Raw genomic sequence first — 17,835 nt, 5'->3', positions numbered from 1 at the left:
GCAGCAGTGCTAAGGGCACTGTCTCCCTGGGCTTGTAGCCTTTCTGATGGGGTGTAATGCAAATTCCCCCTTGGATGACTAGTCTGTCATGCTAAATTTCCACCTGTAACTTTGCTTGGGTTTTTGTAGAGTTCCTTCCTGCTAAACTGCTGTGTGCATCAGCTGCTGCACTCTCTTCCTCAGAGGTGGCTGCATTTCAGTGGTGGGAGAAGTAATTGTGGCTTCTGCAATCCTCAACCAATTTTTGTTAAAGCTCTGAGGATATGTCTATTCTGAGCACTCCTTACAATGACGGGTCGAGTACATACACTGCATGCCCAGCTAGCCCAAGGACAAAGAGCAGTGTAGATGCTGCCAGTGCCGGAGCCTTTCCTCGCTGCCTCCCCCATGCCAGAGCCTTTCCCTGACACATGTCGCTACATCCCACAGTGTGGATGGATCTTGTTTTTCACTGTGGTGTGTAACTACATATCCCCTACGTGCTGCTGCCAGTGGTGTGCACTGTAGATGTACCCTGCCACTGTTTCATTAGGGTGAAAGGTTCTTATAGAAATTAAAGCTCAGATTTAGCCTGCGGCATGGAGTATGAGGCTTATATCCTTGGGCGTTGCCTAGCCAGCATTATCTGACCAGCCCTGGGCTCTCGGCATCTTCCTCTTCCATTAGCCACTGAGGACGCGCTATCTGAGCTGCCTCCAGGATATGCAGATGGAGAGGCACATCCCAAATGCCTCAGGTTGGGGGAAAGGTCAGGATCCAGGATACCCCTTTCTGCTTCTCAAGTGATCGTTGGCCAGGAGCGCAGTGGTTATCTCCATTTTCCAGATAGGGAAACTGAGGCACACTGGGATTAAGTGACTTTCCCAAGGCTACACTGTCACCAAAGAACAGGCACCCTAAAACCATGCTGATAAGTCTACATCCATACTCTGAGGAGAGGGTGAGGTCTCCAGACAGGCATATCTCTCTGCGTGGTTTCCTAGGAGAAAAGTGCTGTGCAGAGGTAGCTTTTGTCGTCATGAAGGCAGGACAACTTGGCTGTCAAATACTTTCTCCTCCCCCAGGCAGGCAGCCTTTGTTCTCTTCTCTTCTCCTAGGGGAATGGATTTCTCTGTGCCATGCAACCCTCGCTGTCTGGGACTGTTTCTAGAGGAGACCTGGGTTGTTCAGGCTGGCGAGGGTTGGCTGTGTTAGTGGTGACCCATTTGTGGCCCAGAGGGAGGGAGCTGGTCCCGCCTCTGCTTCTCATTCCATGGTTGCTTTTAGTCTCCGAAGTGCATAAAAACCCTCTGGCTTTCCCCAGGAACTCATGCAATTCCCTGGAAATGCTCTGCCCCTCCCGCCTTCTTGGAAGAGCCTCTAAAGGCCAGTGCTGGGTTTTTAAAAACTCCCTCGCTTCTTACCAGTGTCTCTTTTTCAAATAAAACGAGTACTTGTGGCACCTTAGAGACTAACAAATTTATTAGAGCATAAGCTTTCGTGGGCTACAACCCACTTCTTCGGATGCATATAGAGTGAACCATATATTGAGGAGATATATATACACACACATACAGAGAGCATGAACAGGTGGGAGTTGTCTTACCAACTCTGAGAGGCCAATTAAGTAAGAGGAAAAAAACTTTTGAAGTGATAATCAAGATGGCTCAGTACAGACAGTTTGATAAGAAGCAAGTGTGAAAATACTTACAAGGGGAGATAGATTCAATGTTTGTAATGGCTCAGCCATTCCCAATCCCTATTTAGCCCTGAGTTGATTGTGTCCTAAAACTTGCAGCTTTAGGACAACTGATTCGGACCCTTGTTCTGTGTTGGAGCCAGACAGGAGTGTCTGACTCAGCGAGACGGGGTGCTGGAGTCCCGAGCTGGCAGGGAAAACAGGAGCAGGGGTAGTCTTTGCACATTGGGTGGCAGCTCCCAAGGGGGTTTCTGTGATCCAACCCGTCACAATCAACTCAGGGCTAAATAGGGATTGGGAATGGCTGAGCCATTACAAACATTGAATCTATCTCCCCTTGTAAGTATTTTCACACTTGCTTCTTATCAAACTGTCTGTACTGAGCCATCTTGATTATCACTTCAAAAGTTTTTTTTCCTCTTACTTAATTGGCCTCTCAGAGTTGGTAAGACAACTCCCACCTGTTCATGCTCTCTGTATGTGTGTGTATATATATCTCCTCAATATATGGTTCACTCTATATGCATCCGAAGAAGTGGGTTGTAGCCCACGAAAGCTTATGCTCTAATAAATTTGTTAGTCTCTAAGGTGCCACAAGTACTCCTGTTATTTTTGCGGATACAGACTAACACGGCTGCTACTCTGAAACCTGTCTTTTTCAAATGGAACGATTCCCTAGAACAGAGGTATTCCTCCCGCCTGCAAGGCCTGAGTGCCCTTACATCCCCTGCTGCACCGGGAGTGGTGGGAGCGGGCAGGCCTAGCACTCTGCATGAGCCCAGTGCAGAATATGTATTGGGTATTGTGGGTGGCTAGCCGGCGTCAGGGTCCGTGCCGCTGCACCAAGCACATACCCAGGGTCCCCAGCGGGCTCATTGGCCTGGAGCATGGGAGGATCTGTGTCGGGGGGAGGGATAGCTCAGTGGTTTGAGCATTGGCCTGCTAAACCCAGGGTTGTGAGCTCAATCCTTGAGGGGGCCATTTGGGGATTTAGTTGGGGATTGGTCCTGCTTTGAGCAGGGGGTTGGACTAGATGATCTCCTGAGGTCCCTTCCAACCCTGATATTCTATGATTCTATAAATTTAATATCTTCAAATGCAAAATGAGCAAATGCTCTGGATGGTGCCCGAGAGCTCTGCTGTGTTCAGCAAACCAGCAATGACCCTTGGAGCAGCACTCAACGGCGCTCAGACATGCCTGCTTTTGGGGGGGACACTAGCGCTCGTGCCGCTTTCTGAGCCGTGGCACCTTCTCCCACCACTGAAATGCAGCCACCTCTGAGGGAGAGTGCAGCAGCTGTTTAGGCAGGAAGTGAACACTACAAAACCCAGTTGAATATATGGATGGAAATTTAGCATGACAGACTGGTGCAGAGCGCTTGTTGACACAGCTTCCCTCACTGTCCATGCTGAATGTCTAGCTGGGGGGAAGAGTGGGGCGGGACTCGGGAGATGCAGCCGATTCCGTAATGTTCTCCCTCCCTCCGCCAGGAAAACCCCTTCCAAACAGGAGCCACCGCATACAGTGCCTGTGCCAGGTGACCGTTCTTTGGGAATGCCCAGGGCAGGGCCAGTGCAAGGATATTTTGCGCCCTAGGCGAAACTTCCACCTTGCGCCCCCCCCGCCCCCTCTCCCCCATAACATCGGTTCATTGAGGGGCAAATCCCAACGAGCCTTTATGGACCCCATGGACAAACATGCTCAGGGGCCAGCCATGCCCAGTAGCTGCTCCCCAGACCAGGTTCCCCCTCCCTGTCCCCCGAACTCCCCTGGAGGGTGCACAGCCCCCCCGTGAGCCCTCCCCACCCCACCCCGGCGGCCCCCGCCCCAAGTCCACTCACTGGCTTTGCTGGTCTTGGGCTGCTGAAGCAGCTCGGCAGGGAGGAGCTGCCTCCTGGGGGCTCCTGCAGCAGATGCATGTGGGCAGAGGCCCCCATGTGCCCCCCCCAGCTCCCCCTCGCCGTGCTCAGGCTCTGTGGCTCCCGGGAGCGTGAGCCGCCGCCGCCCCTCCCGGAGCAGGCTCAGGGCCCCGGGCGGCGGCTCACATGCCCGGGAGCTGCAGAGCCCGAACGTGGCGAGGGGGAAGCTGAGGGGCGCACGGGGGCTATGCCCGCATGCATCTGCTGCAGCCTGCAGGAGCCCCCCGGGGGGACACCAGGCCACAGCCTGGGCAGGAGGGGCGGGGGGCGCGGCTGCTCCCCACTAGTGTAGGGTTACCATATTTCAGCAAGCAAAAAAGAGGACGGGAGGAGCCCCGCCCCAGTCCTGCCCTAGCCCCGCCCCAGTCCTGCCCTAGCCCTGCCCCTCCCACTTCCCGCCTCCCCTCACGACCCCCAACCCTCCCCCTGCTCCTTGTCCCCTGACTGCCCCCTCCTGGGACCCCTGCCCCTAACTGCCCCCCAGGACTTCACCCCCTACCTAAGCCTCCCTGCTCCTTGTTCCCTGACTGCCCCCTCCTGAGACCCTCCCCCCATCCTAACTGGCCCCCTAGGACCCTACCCCCTACCTGCCCCCTGACTGCCCCAACCCTTATCCACACCCCCACCCCCAGACAGACCCCGGGACTCCCATGCCCCATCCAACCACTCCCCACCCCCTGACAGCCCCCCCAGAACTCCCAACCCATCTAAACCCCTCTGCTCCCTGTCCCCTGACTGCTCCGATCCCTCTCCCCACCCCTGCCCCCTGACAGCCCCCCCACTCCTTGTCCCCTGACTACCCCTCCTGGGACCCCTGCTCCTAACTGCCCTCCAGAACCCCCCACCCCCTATTTATGTACAGGCGTGACTACCTGCCCTTTCCTGGTTATTATACGCGGCCAGTCCGCATCCACATCCAGTAATTAAATAAACTAATAATTTAAATTGGAATTTCATCCATTAATAAGTATTTATTATATAATTAAAACCATTCTATTGAAGGACAGATATTAAATAACACTAAATAAATTAATGTTCAAAACAATATTAAAAATTTGAAAATTTAGAGCATGGAAACCAAAATAGCTAAAATTTAGTTTTGGCAAGATACACGGAATGGAAACTCCGGGATCTTTACCTGTCACTGAATATAGCCATCATACCAATAGTGGAATATAAAACAAGTCTACATATACTCTCCTTAAAATTTTTACTTCTGTCCATTCCCAATAATTGTAACAAATCATTATTACCTTCACTCCACTTGCCACGCGCCCCAAGCACAAAACCAAAGAAGTGAATATTTTTACCTCCCGTTAAGTTTTTAATTTCTTCCTCTAACTCAAGATAATAAGCCACCTTCTCACTGTGGGCTTGTTCCAAACTTCCAGCATTATCCTCCCATCGCACTGTAACATCAACCACCACTGCTGTATCTCCTTTTATAAATATAATATCCGGCTTTCTTAACTCACCCTTACTATTTCTCAAATGGGGCTCTATCATTGCCTTCCACCCTAATTTACCAACCTTATCTACAACTGCAGACACTACTCTATTATGCCTTTTTATCCTAGCATTCTTAGTCTTATAACATTGTCCTGAGATATGGGGAACAGTCTCCTGCACTTTACCGCACCATCTACAAAGAGCATTCACACCTCCTCTTCCTCTTGCTAATGTCTCCCTAGTAGGATAAATATTTGCCCTAAGCTGCAATGCTGCGATATACGCTGACGATTTAACTTTACTAGAATTTCTAAAAATCGAATTACTAATTAAATCATTTTTAAAATATTTTATCCCTATTCCCTGACATCTCAGTTCCGACCATCTTAAAAATTCCTCTTCCCTCCATTTCTTGGGATGAGATGTTACTGCACTAAATGACAATATTTTATCCACAAGATTTTCTCCTGCATATAGATAAGATAGGTCCATCCAATCATCTCTCGAGACAATATGTCTCCTCCATTTACGAATTAACATATTTGGGATTTGCACACTAAACTTAGTGAGAGCTAAACCACCATCCCTACCTCTAGAATAAAATATCCCATCTGTGGTACACTGAGGTAAATGTAAAATCTCTTTAACTATTTTTCTAACTAACACATCAAGCTCGTCTAAAAGATTAAAAGGGGGTTCTATTAAAAGAAGATTATAAAATAGCTTCGGTAAAATATATGTCTGTAAAATTAATATTTTTTGGGCCGGTTTTAATGGGGCCTTAATTAAATTCTCACTCCAATCTTTCAATTTTTCTTTAAGTACCGGTCCCCCTACACCTATCCAGGGATCTATTCTAGCTCCTAAATATTTTTCAAAATCCCTTGGTTGAACATATTCAATCTCCTCTGACCCTATCTGCCAATTATCCTTAGGATTAACTACATAGGTTTTATGTTTAGTTAAAATATGAAAGCCTTTCGTTTTCTTCACATTAACAGAGAGATTAGTATTTTTACAAAACTCCTCTAAGATACCCAAATTTTTAATCATTCCTTTATATGAGCTACTTAAAATTGCCACATCATCGGCAAAAGCCAATGACGTGACACCATTGCCCTTAACATAAAAACCACTTCCTTCTACTTCTAATCTAGTTAAAAGGGGATCCATAGCAATATTAAACAAAATTGGGGACAACGGGTCACCCTGCTTGACCCCCCTCCTAATTAAAATAGACTCAGTAACTTCATCACCCACCCATACCCTAGTTGTGCAATTATCATAAAGGTCCCTAATAATATCTATAAAATGTTCATCTATACCAAATCTTCTCAACCCGGCTATTATATGTCCGTGTCCCACAGAATCAAAAGCTTTAGCCAGATCTACGAACACTATTGCAATTTCATTCCCATTTCGTTTAGCCCCTTTAATCAAATTATCTAATATAGCAATATTTTCCTCACACCCAGGGGCGGATATAAACCCTTTTTGTCTACTACATATCTTAACTGTTTCCACCAGTCTTTTTGCTAATATTTTGGTATAGATTCTAATCCAAACTGACCCAATTGTCAATGGTCTCCAAGATGTTAACTTCTTCATTTCCTCCTCATCTTGTGTCTTTGGTATTAAAATCGTTCTATTTTTCTTAAATTCATCTGGTACCTGTCTATTTAGAAACCATATATTAAAATTTTTTGTAAGTATTAAGGAGTCTAAATTAAAAATATCCCACAAATTGCTCACTTTTACTTTATCTGGGCCAGGAGCACTATCTTTTCTTATTTCTCTTAAAGCTATTCTAATTTCATCCACAGAGATCGGACTCATTAATATATCATTATCCGCATTCTCTGTGGATGATGGCCACCCTATCATATTACCATGTCCAATTGTTCCCAAAATATTCACATAGTATTCCTCAATTTCTTTCATAGGGATAGCACACTTAGCCTTATCTGGCTCTCCCATTATAATGCGAGTCAATCTTCTTCTATCCTTATCAAATAATTGTTGATAGAATTTATACTTAGCTTTCTTTGTAGCATATCTCCTAATTGCATTAAATTGCTTCCTTCTCCCCTCCTTTCTCATCTTCCCTTTTCCTTTATTCCTCAACTCTATTTGACTTTCATTTCTAGGGTCCTTTCCCTCTACTAATGAATAACATAATTTTTCCAACATTGCCCATCCGAGAGCTTTTGTTAAATCCTCCTTTAATAATCCTTCAATTTCCCCTAAACTATTTATTATTTCTCTTCCCTCCCTACTTTGTTTTCCCCGTTTACATATTTTCTCCACTAAATCCACTTCTGGATGTCCTTTTAGTGGGAAAATCCTCTCTCTTGGGGGTGGAATTTCTAATATATTTACTCTAATGTCCTCTACCTCTGTCACTTCCTCCCTATCTCCTGTTACCACTAACTTCTTCTTTGCTAATTCTCGTCTTTTATCTGATATTTGTTTATTCGTTTTGGTCCTCATCTCGCTCTCAATACATTTATTTATATTCCTTTTCCCAATATATTTCCTTTCCAACTGTATAAGCTGCACAACCTCATCTTTGGTCCATATACGAGATCTAGTCGATCCCTCTTTGATCTTACTTTTAGCAGCCATATCTTCTTTTCTTTGCTCATTCCTCACAGCAGGGTGTCTATGTCTACAGTGTTGGCTCAATCCAGATCTAGTATGAAAACCAAGCCCACAGACCGAGCACGTATGGCTCTTCATTGGGGTATCCGCCTTCTTGGGTATGCACTTGGGGTAGTGGCAAGCTATATTATGATATTGAGAAGATTTTCCACATTTACTACATACAACTCGTATGGCTTTACTTTTATGAACCACATTAATGTGTTTGGCCCATTTACCAAATGTTGGTAATATCTGGGGACATATTGGACAATTAAAACTATCAACGGGATACTCTAAATAAAAAACCCCATCCTTCCACGAACTACTTTCTAATATATTTATATTACTACCAGTACTGTTAAGATCCTTATTACGATCCCTATTAAAATCAGTACTTAGTCTAAAACTATTTAATAAACTAGACCCATTAACTAAATGAGCATTAAGATATCCCGATTCGCTAACATATGGATCATCAAATGTACTTAAATATTTAAAATCTGGATTAAAACTTTCCATAGTTAAATCATTAAAAGTGTCCCTTGTAAAAACCATCGGTAAGATAGATAAAATCTCCTCACCATGATCATCACAAACAGTCTCCTCTACCTCCTCTCCATGCTCCACTGGGAGGACTTGATTCTCACTCTCATGCTCATGAGACTTCATTATAGTCCACACCATTTTATCCATTGGTCCAGCGACCCTAATCACACCCCTAATATATTTAACACTGTCAGCCGGGGCATCAAAGCCAACAGCGGGGGCGTTATTAACCCGGTCCAGCGCCAATCCGGTATAAAAATATAAATTACTTTTTTCCATAGCTAAAAGATTTACCCTTCTCAGGGGGAAACTAACCCGTACCTGGGGGAAACTAACCCGTACCTGGGGGAAACTTACCCTTTCCAGGGGGAAACTAACCCGTGCCTGGGGGAGACTACCCTTACCAGGGGGAATCTAACCCGTACCAGGGGGAGTCAACCCGTACCTGGGGGAGGCTACCCTTACCGGGGGGCATCCATGTGGCACCATATGGGGCTGCCCAACCCCGTCCCACACCCCACTGAGTGTGGGATGTGGGTTCGTCCTCCGCAATCCGTCTGGCTATCCAAGCCAGTTACCGACTCTCACCACGAGGAGGTAGCGGTTGGACTTGCAATCCAGAGGCTTTCCTCAAAGAGGGGTCCCAAACAGCATAATGTCGAGCTCTAACGGGCGTGTGAGAAAAGGCTCAGATCTTGGTAGGGGTTGCCCCTATTGACCGGGCTCACGCCCACCCCCACCTCACCGATAACCCATTCTCTCACTACCCTCAGGCAATGTTTCCGTCCAAGCCCGACAGCTGAGAGGGTCCAGAGACGCATGGAGAGCCATTAAGAGAGCCAACATTAAGCCTCTTAATGGCTCTCCAACATTAAGCCTCCCTGTTCCTTGTCCCCTAACTGCCCTCCCCCCAGGATCCTACCCCCTACCTGTACCCTGACTGCCCAAAACCTTATCCACACCCCCCCGAACGCCCGACCCCCCCGTCTCTTGTCTGCCCCCTCCAGAGCCTCCCTGCCCCTTCTCCGACCCCCTGGCCCCCTTACCGTGCCGCTCAGACCAGCGTGCCGGGGAGGAGGAGCAGGGGGAGGAGCTCCAGACTGCCGGTGCGAACGGCCGGCTGGTGATCTGCGAATGCAGGGAGGGAGTGCTCTCAGCTGCAGGGGAGAGGAGGGGGAAGTGGAGGAGGGGCTCTCTCTGGCTGTCGGAGCCCCATGTAAGTGGCACCATCCGGCCGGCTGCCCTGTCAGCAGCGCGTGCTCTGCGGGGGGGGAAGTCCGGACATTTACAAATTCCCCCCGGACGCTATTTTTAACTCTAAAAGCCGGACATGTCTGGGAGGATCCGGACGAATGGTAACCCTACGCTAGTGGCGCCGCCACCTTTGCAGGGCTCCTGCATGGCTGGGGCTCACCGCCCCCGCAAGCTGACGCTCTGGCTCTCTGGTGTCTCCGGAAGGTGGCTCCTCCCTGCCGAGCCAGGGCACCGCTTTTTGGCACCCCCAGGGTCGCCCTTAGGATTTATTTCAGAGTAGCAGCCGTGTTAGTCTGTATCCGCAAAAAGAACAGGAGTATTTGTGGCACCTTAGAGACTAACAAATTTATTAGAGCATAAGCTTTCGTGGGCTACAGCATCCGATGAAGTGGGCTGTAGCCCACGAAAGCTTATGCTCTAATAAATTTGTTAATCTCTAAGGTGCCACAAGTACTCCTGTTCTTCTTAGGATTTATGGGGCCCTATGCAGTATTATTAAACTGGTGCCCCTATGCCAGACGGCAGCCTGAGCTTGCAGCCTGGCGGGGGCGGGAGTGGAGGGACAAGGCAGAAGGAATAACAAGATGTCCGGCCCGCCTCATGGTGGCGGAGAGTCACAGTTCCCCAAGGAGACCCCTGTACCCTCTCCCTCATGCAGAATGGACATGCAGAAGGTACCTAATTAAAAGCACTAAACTTGGGAATAAAAAATGTCAGTCACAGGTTTTTTGATATGCCTTGAAGTTTGTCAGACATTTATTTGCAAAAACTTTGTAGTAAGGGCGAGTCAGCTGTCTTGCTGACTACGACATTAAATATTATGGAATACATGATGCAGCTCTTCTCTGTTTAACATTTTCTTAATCAGTATTTCTAAGCTGATTTTATATTTTAAATGTACTCTTAAACCTTCATAAAGTAATCATTCCAGATTACTACATATTTAACTCACTGAAACAGATATTATTTTAAATTAATCAGTCACAGAGGTTTAGTGTGTTCATAACAATGTTCATTGCTTTTAGAAAAAGGGAACACTAATTTACTGTGTGTGATCTCCATAACAATACACATGTTTATGAAATTTCACCAACTTTAAAAAATATGTTTCCAAAGATTTTAGGCATAACAAAGGATTTTATATCTTACTAAGGTACTGATTTGGCTTAAAACTAGTTCATCTGATAGTCAGAAGTAAAGAAAGGGAAACTCTTTGTCTAGCTATCTGGAAGCAAAGGGCTGTTGCTTCCTTCAATGGGCCGGGGGGGGGGGGGGGTGAAGGGAGAAATGGATGGACAGAAAGACTTCGGAAGTAAGTTTTTGTTTGTTTGTTTACTATAGTAATTAAAATGTGCATTTTAGATAAGGGTGGTCTTTTGAATATTTTTTTTAAAAAACCATATGTCTGAAGATCCAAGCATTTAAGGCTGAAGATGATTGTGCATCTAAAAATCTATGCAAGGATTTTTTTAAAGCAAATTTTAAACTAAGGTCCTGTAGACTGACATGTTCTGAGTAAAAATTTTATTAAAGTGAATGTTTAAAATGAAATATACACAAGTTAAGAGGCAAGGTACTGTACATCTGGGGTCAGGCTTGGGTTATGGGGGGTTACAGGTTTTGTTTGCAAGGATGTAAAGATACATACATATCGCATAACCTGCATAGACCCAGATTGGGGTGCAAGGGTTTTTGAAGTGTCAGTGGATAAGTGGGCTTGGGTACGCCACCCATGGAATGAATAAGGAGTCTGTCAGTATCGATGTAGCGGATAAGTACATGGGTGGGGTACCCTTGGTCTGTCAGGGAAGGAAGTGGGTTATTTCCCTGGTCGGCGGTCTCAGTTACTCAGTGTGGTATTGACGGTGTCCTGTGATGTGTTCCGTATAAATGTCTCTGGACCACCTGATGGTGTCGGACACCATGAGCTGTCTCATGAGCCGGGCGTAGCGTCGACCAACTCCGCACACTCTCAGAACCAGCTCGTTTTGGAGGTCCCAGGAGCCCAGGGCTCCCACGATCAGGGCGTGTATCTGGACCTTGTAGCCCTGGGCTCTCAGGGTCTCGGCCAGCGGGGTGTACTTCACAACTGTTTTTGTCAGTGCATTCAGAAACTGACAGGAGATACCTGGGGGTTGGCAAATGCCTGTTAAATGTCTTCATTACCCCTTGAATGGCTCTTTAACAGTTTCAGTGTTGTGCTAATAGGTCTGGCAGGCTGGAGACTTTCTCTTTTAACTACTAGATCCCCTTCCCAGGAAGACTCAGAGCCTGCAGGAAGGGTCAGAACAGGGATAGGAAAACCAGTAGGATGGACACTAAGACCCAGTGGTGCCCCGAATTTTCAGGTGCCCTACGCAGCTGCCTATGCCTGAGGACGGCCCTCGGCGCCCCCAACCACTTGCCGCCCTAGGCAGCTGCCTAGTTTGCCTAGTGGTTGCACCAGCCCTGGCCCAGGGACCTGGCACCAGCTCTCCCCTTGCTCTTGGGACTTGGCAGTGTGAGGGAAATCTCCCAAATCTCCTGCTGTGCAGGGGCGGCTCGATGTTTTTTGCCGCCCCAAACACGGCAGTCAGGCGGCTTTCGGCAGCACGCCTGTGGGAGGTCCGCTGGTCATGCGGATTCGGCGGTGTGTCTGCGGGTGATGTGCTGGTCCCGCGCCTTTGGCGTGCCTGCCACTGAATTGCCGCCAAAGCCGTGGGACTGGCAGACCTCCCGCAGGCATGCCGCTGAAGGCCGCCTGACTGCCGCCCTCATGGTGACCGGCAGGCCGCCCCCTGCGGCTTGCCACCCCAGGCACGCGCTTGCTGCGCTGGCGCCTGGAGCCGCCCCTGGCGCTGTGTCAGAGAAGTCTCAGGCTGACAGCTGCTCCTGGGCGGCTCATACTCGGGGGCTGAGGCGGGTAGGCCCGAATCTCCTCCCATCGCCTTGGCAGCCCAGCGCTTCGGTTGTTATTTGCCTCAGAATCCGCTTGTGGCTGAAGTTAGTCTAAATTCACCTCTGGGGAGCAGCAGTGTTCCACCCAGAATGCAGCTGGTGTGGAGTCATCATACACTGACCTGGCTGTCTGTGCCCCCTGGGCGTCTCCGCTCTCACTGACTGAGGCAGGAGGAAAGGGCTGGGGGTCTAATGGGCAGGACGCCGGACTGGGCCAATTCCCAGTTCAGCCCCAGGGGGACCTTGGGCGAGTTCCTAACTCTATCCTGTGGCTCCCCGGCTGTAGAATGGGGACCCTTCCCCACCACTCAGGCTCCATTAATGACGGTGAGGTGCTCAGGAAATGATGAGGGCCATATAAGACCGATCAGGTGACCGTTTTTTTAATGCCAATTCACACAGTCTCTCTCTCTTCTCTCTCCTCTCCCCCCCACCTCCCCAAGGCTTTGGCATCACCAGCCGATTTTGGGACCGTCCATTTAAAACACTAATCCCAGAGGAAACCTTTGAGAAAGAGGATTAACATCCGTGGCTCCCCTGCTTGGCATCTGGCTCCCGTGTCCCTGGTGCATCACGCTGCCACCTCCCTTTCCACCAGCTGCAGGACGTTGGGGGGGGGCGTCCACCTTTGCAGAACTGAATGACTGGGGGTTAAAGCCCCTTGACCACAGAGGGAGAACTCTGCTCTGTGTTGCTGGCTTTTGTCACTCTGACCTCACGGCGCTCTGCCTGGCTCCTGGGAGGCGGCGTTGCCTATGAGTTAAAGGCAGGTATTTCTCCCGAGAGGGATCTGCACAGCATTCTCTAATGATGCTTCAAAGGTTGTCCTGCCACTCAGCGTGGAGCAGTAACTTTGTGTGTCTGCAGCGAGTCCGCCAGGAGAAGAGGTGGCTGCTATGTAAATGCTCTGGGTTTCTTTGCTCTGAGCTCATCAGTAAGGAGGGAGGGAGGAGTGGGGACAAGAACTAACGGCCAAGCTATGAGCTGCATCTAAACCATCCTTGCAACCTGCGTTGTAAACACCAGAGCAGGCTGCAGCCAGCTCCGGCGGGGAGCTGCGGCTCAGGGAGACTTCAGATCCCATGATGCACTAAATTCTGCATCATACTGTCCTGGCCCAGTGCTGAACTGGTTGCTCTGGTCAAGAGGAAGCATTGCATGCTGGGACCTGTATTCTCTATGGGCGGCGTCTCCCCATTAAATGTGGGAAAGGGGAGTCTGGGCCTTAGGGGAAGACTCGGCAGGCAGCCACACGCAGCCTAGCTGTTGGCGCTGGAGTGAGGGGATGGATGCTTCAGCTCTCCAAATGCCAGGGGCTGGCCCCACCCCCAAGTGCTTGTTAATTCCATGGCAGTACACTGAGGAGGAGGGGCTGCCGCTCTGTTGGACGCTGGCTTCATGTCCTGCTCGGCAATCAGGGCCCAGTGGGAGGTGAGGACCCTGTGCTGCCATTTGTCCCCCAGTGCATTAGCCGTGCAGTCAGAATCCCGCCCACCCAGCGCGCACACGCGTTGGGTACAAAGCTTTTGGCTTTGGTGCCACATGGCAAAATCGTGCCTGCGACCCCGTCCCCTCTTGGAACCAGCCTGTCCATCATGGCCCCTGCTCTGTGTGCTGGAGAAGGTGATGGGCTGCAGCACCAAAAACCAGCAGATCACAACCCCTTCCTGGGGGGTTGCCTGCCCTCCGGAGGGCAGAGTATCCCGGCTCGCTGCACTCAGTCTGACGCATCTCCTGCTTTGGTGTCTGAGTGGAGAGGAGGCTGTGGCTGAAGGGAGCTCTCTGGGCTTGACGGGCAGAGGGAGAGGAATTGCAGCAATGATACTCCGGCTTCTGCCCCTGCTCAGGCCCCTTCCCTCTGTCTAGTGGGTTTGTTAGGGGTGGGGGTAGGATGTCTGTTCTCCCTGTCCCAACTCAAATCCTTGTAACAGCCAAAGCGAAGGACACTGCCTGTCCAGGCTAGACCCACTGGAAGCTAGGAGTCCCTGAGCCCAGGGGAGGAGGAGGGTGCTGCAGTGAATGGCTGCCTTAGGGCCTGCTGGGAGCAGAACCCCCTCCTTTCCCATTTGATCTCCCCAGTTGTGGGGCCATGGGCTTTCCTCTGGGGTTCCAGAATGGCCGTGTCCTTCCTGGCTAGGTGGGGTGTTTTGAATACAGATGCCGGTGACTCCAGGAGCCACTGAGGGCCCCTCTGAGCCAGGTTGAACTCTTAGGCCACGGCACGGCCTGCGGAGCCGGAACTGCCCTTCCAGCTCTGTCGGGGATGGGCAACGCCCACTGTCTCCTGCCTCTATTAGCCCTGCCCATTCTGCCCAGCGTGTGGCACTGGTGGCTGAGTGCAGACACAGAGAGCGCAACCCATGGGTGGGGCACTGGGACTCCCCGATGGGCGCTCTGTGCTGTGGCACACCTCTGGGCCTGTTGGCTCCCTCGTAGAAGAGGAAAACGGTGCTGCTGTCTTTAATTTTCCTCTCCTCTTTCCCCTTGGCTCTCAGTTCCATGCCTTTACCTACCCCCTCAGGTAAGGTGGGAGGAGAGGGGTGAGGGAAATGAGAAGGGGCTTGTTTGGCTCAGTCATCTGGCCACAAAGCAAGTGATGGAGCAGCAGCCTTTGCCAGGGCTCTCCTGGGTCCTACCCCAAGACCCTTGCTTTGCGTCTGCTGCTCAGAACAGTTCCCTGTGCTGCCGGCAGGTTCAGAAGCATCTGGCACACCCTGCTCCTTGTGGGACCCAGGTGTTACAGTAGCAGAGGTGCCATCTGCTTTCTCTGTGCGTGCCACTCCTGCCCAGTCCCATCCTGGAGAGACACGCCAGCTGGGCGAGTGCTCAGAGTTCCAGGAGAAGTCTCGCTCCCCTTAGAACTAGCTTAACATCTGGTGCTGCTATGCCCTAGGTTTGGGGCCAGTGGGGTAGGGGGCTCTGAGAACTCTGCCCTTCTCAGGGTGGGCCAGACTGTCCACAGCTGACTTGCCAAGGTAGGGGATTCTTGGATCCCCAGTCTTTCCTTCCCCTCGCCAATGGTGGGCCACTGATACATGGGTGGAATCTGCTGCACGGCAGGCCCTGATAGATGAAGTGGCAAACGTGCCCCCACCCCACGCTTCCTGCTCTCCCCTTCCTGGGGCTGCTGCAGGCATTCCCACTCTTTCTGCTCCTCCTCGGCTGGCAGTGTTCTCTAGCTCTCTCTCTGCCTTGCCAGCCCAGCAGTCTCCTGCGGCTCTCCGGGTCCCCTTGCCATGTGTCTCCTTCCCTAATTCAGCACCTTGCTCCACAGCTCGGGGAAAGAGCATCCAAAGTGTAGCTAGCTGCCTCCAAAGTGTCCCCGCCCCCATGAGACGGCACTGACTGCTCCCTTGAGGAGACAGTGTTCATATGGGGTCCAGTACTCCTCCCCCCCGACGATGGGAGAAATCTGGGCCGTTATTGTTAAGCATCGTGCAGTGTTCATGACATTGATGTTAAATAAGCTCCTAGAGTCTGGAAGCTGCTGCTAACATGCTTACCACAAACCTTCAGCTGACTAACCCCTGGACATATGACAGCTCCTGTATTGCAAACTAGGCTGTGCCCTGGTACTACCTTCCCCACCCCGAGATCTGAGGCATGTAGCACTTGTAACATTGACCAGATCACTTCAGAGGGGGCTTTTTTCAAGTCACCCCCCCTAAGCTGGGGGGGGGGGAGGGGAGTTGCTTGGGGAGCCCAGCTGAGCCAGGGGTAAGGGTCTTGCAGTTTTGTGTCTTGCCTTCTTCTAACCCAGTGCACAATATCTTTTTTGCCAGATTTATCCTGTTAATGTTTTTTGTAGACATTGGCTACTTGAAACTTAAACTCCAATAAACATAATTGCTAAGAGGCCTCTTACTTTTGATGATCCTATGATTTGTTTTTCCCTAATGTCTACTGCTGACATTTAAAGGTCTGAAATAAAGTTATCCATAAAACTGTAGATGTGACATAATTGTAAATAAACTGTATATTTTGAAAAAAATTGTTTAAAAAGTGTGTGGATGTGTTACTTCTTGGGATGCTCTCGGCCCGGAGGGGGGGCAACTAGACTGGTTTACCTTAACAAGAGACCACACCCAAGCCTGAAGCCCCATGATGTCACATCTACCTGTGGTTCCTAGGTACCAGTGCTGGCGCATGGTTTCAGATGCCTCCAGTCAGGCGGTTCTAGAAGGAATTTCCCTAGAATCTTTCCCTACTTCACCATCTTCCAGCTCTGTCCCTTGAGACAAGGCAGAGCGCTCAGCCAGGGCACTGGCAGAGCTGGGGGAACTGAATGTCCTGCAGACTTCTGGGCATCCCCATTGGCCATGAATTGGTTGGGAGTATGTAGATTTTCCCTGGACTTGTGCCAATCACTGGGGGAGGGGGACAGCTGCACTGGAGCTGAACTTTCAGATTGCATAGACATACCCACGCTAGCTCTAAGAATGAAGTGTAGCGGTGCAGCGTGAGCACCAGGAGGGTGAACTGCCCCGAGTACAATCCTGTCTGAAACCCTGGCTACATCTGTGGGGAATCTCACCCGTGTAATTGCTGACCACAGGCCAGCAAACTGGCTGGCAGGTGCTACCTGCACTGCAGCGTGGTGGTGGATTTGGGGTTGGAGTGGGAGCTTGAAGGGAGAATTACTGGTTCAGCCTCTAGCGTTCAGCACAGCCGGTGGTGGCTATAATGTCTCGTAATAGCCACCAGAGGCAGCCCACAGTGGTTAACAGGATGGCCCTAGGGCAAGGGAGTGCTGCTGTCTAACTAGGGCAGAGGGATGAAATGGAAGCAAACCCATCCCCATGGTGAGGCGTGTGGGGCAACAGCCCATGGCCCCTCGCCCATGCAATGAGTTCAGCAGCTGACCTGCTCGCAGCTCAGCCCTCTCCTTCCTGCCCACCCTGTGCAGTGTGCCTGTGCCAGGGCCGGCTCCAGGCACCAGCTTAACAAGCAGGTGCTTGGGGCGGCCAAGGGAGAGGGGCGGCACCTGCGGCAATTCGGGGGCGGCAGGTCCCTCACTCCCTCTGGGAGCGAAGGACCTGCCGCTGAACTGCCGCCGCCGATCGCGACTTTTTTTTTGCTTGGGGCGGCAGAAATGCTGGAGCCTGCCCCTGTGATGGCTGAGCCGAAGCAGCTGGCATGGCAGAATGTCTTCCTGAATCAGGAACAGGCTGCCAGGTGCACCATGAGCTCGGCCGCCTCCTGCTGTTGCTTCCCCGTAACCAAAGCAGCTGGCTGCAGCTTTTTTCTCACCTTGGACACCGGGCTCTTGTGTGCTGGAGATGGGGGTAGCTGTGGATTCTCCATCCCGTGGGGCCTTCGCAGCAAGGCCTTTCTAAAGGGTACGCTCTACTTTGATCCCAGGTGACTGGGCTGGATGCAGGAATTACTGGGTGAGTGAGGGAGAGATG

General features: G+C 50.4%; 1 protein-coding gene across 1 annotated transcript in view; it reads left to right on the top strand.

Annotated features, from left to right (window-relative positions):
• FA2H (fatty acid 2-hydroxylase) overlaps positions 1 to 12,950 on the top strand; it is a 78,142-nt gene extending 65,192 nt beyond the window's left edge. Inside the window, exon 7 of the mRNA XM_065416764.1 lies at positions 12,871 to 12,950. Coding sequence (XP_065272836.1) covers positions 12,871 to 12,950 — 80 coding nt within the window. The remainder of the gene's footprint in view (positions 1 to 12,870) is intronic.
• The last annotated feature ends 4,885 nt before the right edge of the window (positions 12,951 to 17,835 follow it).

This window comes from Emys orbicularis, chromosome 14 (assembly GCF_028017835.1).
Source record: "Emys orbicularis isolate rEmyOrb1 chromosome 14, rEmyOrb1.hap1, whole genome shotgun sequence".
NCBI classification, from domain to species: Eukaryota; Metazoa; Chordata; order Testudines; family Emydidae; genus Emys; species Emys orbicularis.
This window is presented reverse-complemented; position numbering and strand designations above follow the sequence as displayed.